Genomic DNA, 7,411 nt, shown 5'->3' with positions numbered 1-7,411 from the left:
GGCTCAAGGGCGGAGGAGCGGGAAGTGGAAGAGATGCGGTGGAAGGCATCGTCGACCACGTCTGGGAGGAAATTGCGGTCCTTCAAGAAGGAGGCCATCTGGGTTGTACGGATTTGGAACTGGTCCTCCTGGGAGCAGATGCGGCGGAGACGAAGGAATTGGGAATATGGGATGGCGTTTTTACAGGGGGCAGGGTGGGAGGAGGTGTAATCTAGGTAGCTGTGGGAGTCCGTCGGTTTATAGTGAATGTCCGTATTGAACCGGTCACCTGAGATAGAAATGGAGAGGTCTCGGAAGGGGAGGGAGGAGTCTGAGGTGATCCAGGTAAATTTGAGGTCGGGGTGGAACGTGTTAGTAAAGTGGATGAACTGTTCAACCTCCTCGTGGGAGCACAAGGTAGCGCCGATACAGTCATCGATTTAGCGGAGGAAAAGGTGGGGGGTGGTGCCAGTGTAGCTGCGGAAGATGGACTGTTCCACATAAGCGACGAAGAGGCAGGCATAGCTGGGGCCCATACGGGTGCCCATGGCTACTCCTTTGGTTTAGAGGAAGTGGGAAGATTGGAAAGAGAAGTTATACAAGTTAGAACTCAATATCAAATCAAGTATGGAACTTAAAACACAGAGACAAATATCAAAATAAAATAAGAGGAATTTGCCATTCTCTCTGTGTAAGTATTGATGAGCACCATTAGCCTGATGATTACTTTTACACCAAATTCTATCAATTGTATTTTGATTCTGCTTTGTTCAAGCATTTCTATAATCCTGCTGTTTGAGTGGAAGAGTCTGGTGCTGGAAAAGCACAGCTGGTCAGGCAGCATCCGAGGAGCAAAGAATCGACATTTTAAGCATATGCTCTTCATCCCAATGAAGAGCGTATGCTCAAAACATCGGTTCTTCTGCTCCTCGGATGCTGCCTGACCAGCTGTGCTTTTCCAGCACCACATTCTCAATTCTGATCCCCAGGATCTGCAGTCTTCACTTTCTCCCTGTTGTTTCAGAGCCTATCGATGCCCTTTGTGTATGCAGTCTGCTGTGGACATGACAAAATATTGGGAGGAACTTGACTTGGAAATAGCCCAAACTGCTATGCCATCAGATTATCAGAATATGGTTGTTAAGGTAAGAGCTGAGTTTTACTTTCCAAATTTAACATCCAGCATTTGCAACAATCTCCAAGAAATAGTTAAAAGTGGACATTTAATGTCTGTAACTTAAAACCATTTACTAATGTCACTGTGAAATGTTCACGACGTTAGAATATTATTCCGGTTTAGATTATCTCTTCCTTTCAGATGGATATTAATATAGCAAATGGCCAAAAATAGCAATTATAAAAAAACCTTTTAATCGACTATACCGTGGGCTCTCTCAGGAAGCATTACGGACCAGATTTAACTGAGAGCCACATAACAAGATGTTAGGGCACTGGGCCAAAGTCATGAGCCAGGCATGTTGTAACGAAGCAGCAACGAATCTACCACCTGTTCTTGATCAGATTGTCATTGCAACTGCAGCCCCCCACTTGACTTGTAACATTCCACAATAAGGTCTACTAAGTCATTCAGATACTGCAGTTGAGATAATTAAATGAGAACCAGCCATTTCACATAGGATCCTAGAAACCAGTAACTTGAATTCTGCAGTGTGCATGACTGTTTAGATCGCCATCTATGTAACAAGGCTCCATTTTGAAAGTGGAAACAGTACGTTGCACCTATGAACCAGAAGGTTATGGTATGTCCTACTCCAGGGACTTGTGCATAAAATAGATGCTGCCATTCCTGGTGTCATTGCTGAGGGAGTGCGGCGTCGTTGGAGGTGGTGTGTTTCAAACTGGACATTAACTGAGGCTGTTATGGTGAACATAAGAGATCCATTTGCATTATTCCAAAGAGAATTTATGGAGTCCTGGCTAGTGTTTTGGTCAATATTTATCTCTCCATCAACGTTACTGAAAATCGTGCTTTTATTGTTTGTGGAATCTTGCTGTGCAATAGATTGTGCATTTCCTACATTACAACAGTGACAGCTATTTAAATGGTACTCCATTGGCTGTAAAACAGGTTGGGGTATGTGGAATCACAGACGCCACTAAATAATGACAAATGGTTGCTTTCCTGCCTGCAGGGTTGGTAGACTGTAGATGTGATTGTGTGGTTTCTTCCTCAGATCATGTGCAATGACTGCCAGCTGCATAGCACCACGCCTTTCCATGTTTTGGGTTTGAAGTGTAGTGGATGTGGGTCTTACAACACTGCCCAAGATGGAGGACCGATGTCAGCACAGGGAGAACAATGATGCGCACACAGCCTGCCAGCCTGAAGAGCTCTCAATGAAACCTCTTGAAAATGAACTCAAAATATCTGGTTGGCGAACTTCCTTCTGACAATTATCCAACTAGCAATCAGAAAGCATCCATAATTACTGTTCATTAAATGTAAATTCATTGTCTAGGGGGCCAATAATCCACTTAAATCCTTACTTTTTTTGTGTATAGTAGTTTTCCCCATTTACTCTGTACATTGGCAGGTAAAGTTGAAACTATTTTCCAGCATGTTAGGATCGAGAAACTGGCTTGTCTTGTACTTAGATCAGCTGATCTTTCAATTCACATTGGTGCACTGAAAGATGTTCAGTTATTTCTGGATGTGCTTTCACGCTCACACGTTCTGCAATCATGGGTATCGGAAAACTGTGTGTTATCTTGTAGCTCAGAATCTCGAATAGAAGTTCTTGCTTTCTTTTGCAGAATATTTTTGCTCCTCAAATCAATTGCTGCAGCTAAGCCAATATAATAATACATCCTTTGAATCAATGCTCTGCATGAATTTAGTATTTAGAACTGTCTTTGGGTTTTATTTAGTCATGTATGTCATTTTGTTCTCAAGCACCAGGTTTATAGTTTTACATTCAGGATTGCATGTTGTGCACGCTCTTTAATGTCCTACAGCTTACTGCAATATAGATTGTGCATTCTTTAAGGTACCGTGCGAGCCCTATAAAAGTATAAAAAGTACTAAATTGTGAATATTGTTTACATTGACATTTTCACGTCAACAGTCTCATTTGACACTTTATTTACTTTGCTTCTGGCAGTCTTCTGCTTCATTGTCTTTGTTTTAAGCATGTTTTTATGACTTCTAGTATTTCAATATGCAATGTGTTAGTTTTCAATATCATCTTCTTCCTTTTATTCCAATGGATCTTTCATCTGCCACTCCCAGTGAGTGGTGAACCTCCATTGCGCACAAGCCAACTAAATCAAAGGCTAACTGCTGAGATGTGCTTTTGTTTCATATGCATCAGCTGAGTCAATAGACAGCATTTACATCTCTGAGTCAGTGGTCTTGTGGCTTCAAGACCCATTCCATAGTCTCGATTGCATTATCCAGGCTAATATTCCTGGTGGAATACAGAGGAAATGCTGCACTACTGGAGGGTGCTGTTTTGCAGATTAAATGTTAGAGCAAGGCACCCTCCGCTCCTCTCAGGCTGATGTCAACGATCTCCTTGCACTATTTCAAAGATGAGCAGGTGCATTCATCCCAGTGGTCGGGCTAATAGTCAACCATCAGCCAATATCAGTCAAGCAAATTCTGTTCATCTCACTTCTGTTTGTGGCAGTTTGCTATATGCAAACCTCTGTCACTTTTCCTATGGTACAACAGTGACTGCACTTACTTCACTGGCTACTGTTGTGACTGTAACAGGGTCAGCCAGGTGGACCTCATAGAATCTGAGTTCCCTAACTGGGGCTGTTAATCTGGTTCATTCAGGGAGCTCTGGCTGACAGATATAAACAGGAGGGTCAGAGATTCGGCTCACTCTGAGAGCTGGCTCTGAGGGAGCTGGATCAGTGTCCAGGACTCTCCCCGTGTAAATAAAGGGGGACTTGGTGACAGGGTACCAGCCTCTATGCACTGTGCTTTGGAGTGTCCTGAAGTCATGAAAGAAGTTCACAGTCACAAATCATTCTTTTTCTCTAATATGCCTGTTATTGCTTGGGTATAAATAGCAAGCGTTTGTATCCTGGAACTAAATGTCCATGAGTTGCATTCTTAAGATCAACTTGAGACTAAAAACAATGCAAGACACTCCAGTCCCTGAATGGATACTATTTACTCACTGATGCTACCAATAAGATTTGTTATGAATGCAGATAAATGCACAAAGGTTCTCACAGTGGTGGTAGCAGCAAGGTAGATAACGTTTGGGCTCTTCAATCTGTCCGCTCCAGGTCTGCCGCATCCTTTTTTTTCTGTTTTTGTCGTCTGTCTTCTTTTTCTTGGTGGGAAACGAGGTGTCATCATGGAGGAGGCTGGACTGGGATTCATGGGGAAGGCAGTGAGGAGGTGGCTCATGGTTGTGGTAGACCCAGGGCAGGGACTCCTGGGGCATCGGCTAGACCCGGAATAGGGACTCATTGTAGCTCGCAGACTGGAATACCTTCAGAAAACCTGGAGCCGGGCTTGAAAAGAAGGACTGTTAGGTTGAATATTATTTCTTATTTTTCTGTCATTTAAACAAAAGATGAGTCTCAAAGTAATTTTTTCTTATTCATTTTGTAATCCAAAATGGCGCTGGATTGTGGCGACACAACAGTTTTCACTGTATTTTCCCAAATACATGTAACAATAAAGTCATTCATTCAATACCCCAACTGTGCCTCAACTGATTTCTAGTATAGACTGTTAGTAATCTCTGGAATATATGTACTGCTACTGTATAAAAGCCAGGGCAGGTTAATGTTTCCTGACTTTATCCACCTGTAATTGTACTTCTATGGTCTCTGGTATTTCTATCTTTACTCCATTGAGTTAGTATCAGATGTGCACTGAGTCCTAAATGGCTAGAAATGCAGAGGAACCTGAGGGAAACACAGGTGAAAACCTCTTGGAGTACAGTTGGAAAGGAGCTGTACAGGGTTTTGGTGAGACCTCCTCTGGAGTATCATTCACAGCTTTGGTTCCTGTGTATGAGGAAGAATATACTCTACTTGAAGGCAGCATTGATAATTGAATACTTCTCTTCAGTCTTCACTCTGGAAAAGGAAACATAGATATGGAATTCAGGAAAAGGAATTGTGAGAAACTAGCACAATATGACAAAGGAAAAGGGCAGGTATTGGAAGCTCTGTTGGGCTTAAAAACCGACAAACCCCCTAGCCTGGATGAATTGCATCCCCGACTGCTGTGGGAGACGAGACAGGAAATTGCAGGGGCGCTGACACAAATTTTAATTCCTCCCTGGCCATGGGGGATGTGCCAGAGGACTGGAGGACAGCTAATGTGGTTCCACCTTTCAAGAAGCGTGGTTGAGATTAATCAGGAGTTTACAGACCGATGTGTCTCATGTCACTGGGAGGGAAACTATTGGAGAAAATTCTGAAGGAACAAATTAGTATCCACTTAGAAAGGTATGGGTTAATTAGGGATAGTCAGTATAGGGAGGTCATTGTGGGCGGCACGGTGGCACAGTGGTTAGCACTGCTGCCTCGCAGCGCCAGAGACCCGGGTTCAATTCCCGACTCAGGCGACTGACTGTGTGGAGTTTGCACGTTCTCCCCGTGTCTGCGTGGGTTTCCTCCGGGTGCTCCGGTTTCCTCCCACAGTCCAAAGATGTGCAGGGTCAGGTGAATTGGCCATACTAAATTGCCCGTAGTGTTAGATAAGGGGTAAATGTAGGGGTATGGGTGGGTTTCGCTTCGGCGGGTCGGTGTGGACTTGTTGGGCCGAAGGGCCTGTTTCCACCCTGTAATCTAATCTAATCTAATAACTAACAAGCTTGTTAGAATTTTTTGAAAATGTGATTTTGTGTGGATGAGGGCAGTTCAGTTGAGGAAGCTGAGACAGATTTTAGATGAGCTTTTGACAAGATCCACATTGAGACTGATAGTGAAAGTTAACGCAATGTAATTGAGGGAATGTTAGCGAGATGGATCAGAAACTGGCTCAGTAATAACTCACAAAGGGTAGCGGTAGATGACTTTGAATGACTGGAGGACGGTGTCCAGCGGTGTACCATAAAGATCAATACTGGAACCCTCACTGATTGTTACATGCATAAATGATATAGATGGAAATGTGGGGAATTGTTAAGCAAATTTACAGATGACACCAAGATTAGTAGAGTGGTTAATAGCAAAGAAGATGGTTGTAGCTTACAGGAAAATATAGATGAGTTGGTCAGATGGGCAGACCAGTGGCAGATGATATTTAACCCCAATAAGTGAGAGATTATGCACTTTGGATGAAGAAACAAGATGAGGGAGTATTTAATGAGAGGCAGGACACTGGATAGCTCAGAGGAATCTTGTAATTATTCACAGATCCTTGAAGTTGGCAGAACATGCAAATAGGACAGTTAAGAAGATATATGGAACAAGTGCTTTCATTAGTCATGGCATTCAGTATAAGAGCAAGGACATAATATTGGAGTTGTACAGAGCATCGGTGAGGCCACAGCTGGAATATTGCATGCAGGTCTGGTCACCTCACTACAGGAAGGATGTGATGGCTCTAGGGGTACAGAGGATGTTGCTTGGGATAAAGAAATTGAGCTGTAAGGAGAGACTAGATAGGCTTGGACTGTTTAGAACACAAGATTGAGGAGGACATGATTGAGATGTATAAGATTATGAGGGGTAAGAACAGGGTGAATAGAGAGCAGCTGTTCTCCTTGGTTGAAGGGCCAGTCACATGAGGGTAATGTTTTAGGGTAAGGGACAGGAGATTCAGAGGGGATTTGGGGGGGGAAACATCTTTTTCACTCAGTGGGTGGTGGGAATCTGGGCTATACTACCTGAGAAGGTAGTGGAGGCTGGAAACCTTATAACCTTTAAAAATACTTGGATGAGTACTTGAAATATCATAACATTCAATGATATGGGACAAGTGCAGGAAATTGGGATTAGCTCACCTTTAGTGCTAGTTATGTTGGTGCAGATTTGATGGGCCAAACGGCCTTTTGTGCACTGTAAGATTGTATGAATCAATGAAAGCACAACAGAGACTTGCTGGATTGGTCCCTAGAGCTGTACTCTGATGAGCGGCTGTGTAAAGTGGGTCTGTAATTCTCTCGAGTTGAAAAGAATGAGAAATGATTCTTTTGAAACATTTATGACTCTGAAGGGTGAGAAGTTTGCTTGACCGATTGTGACACTGGCAGGCTTATTCCCCACCTGGGAATCTAACGTGCTGAGGCACAGTCTCAGGATAATGGTGCAGTCATTTTAGGCTGAGATTTGCAGAAATTTCTTTGCTTTAAGGTTTGTTCATCTTTGGGGTTATGTACCCCAGAGTGTTCTTAATGTTACATTGTTGAGTATATTTAAGGATGAAGTAGGTCTTTGGTCTTTCAGGAAGTTAGGCATTTGGAAAGTGGCATTGAGGTAAAAGATCAGCCAT

General features: G+C 43.1%; 1 protein-coding gene across 1 annotated transcript in view; it reads left to right on the top strand.

Annotated features, from left to right (window-relative positions):
• The window catches only part of rchy1 (ring finger and CHY zinc finger domain containing 1), a 38,372-nt gene extending 33,707 nt beyond the window's left edge, over positions 1-4,665 (top strand). Inside the window, exons 7-8 of the mRNA XM_043673964.1 lie at positions 1,004-1,124; positions 2,175-4,665. Coding sequence (XP_043529899.1) covers positions 1,004-1,124; positions 2,175-2,303 — 250 coding nt within the window. The 3' untranslated portion in view covers positions 2,304-4,665. The remainder of the gene's footprint in view (positions 1-1,003; positions 1,125-2,174) is intronic.
• The last annotated feature ends 2,746 nt before the right edge of the window (positions 4,666-7,411 follow it).

The sequence above is a fragment of the Chiloscyllium plagiosum genome, chromosome 32 (genome assembly GCF_004010195.1).
Source record: "Chiloscyllium plagiosum isolate BGI_BamShark_2017 chromosome 32, ASM401019v2, whole genome shotgun sequence".
In the NCBI taxonomy this organism is placed as follows: Eukaryota; Metazoa; Chordata; class Chondrichthyes; order Orectolobiformes; family Hemiscylliidae; genus Chiloscyllium; species Chiloscyllium plagiosum.
The sequence above is the reverse complement of the archived record's forward strand: the minus strand, read 5'-3'. Positions and strand labels throughout refer to the sequence as shown.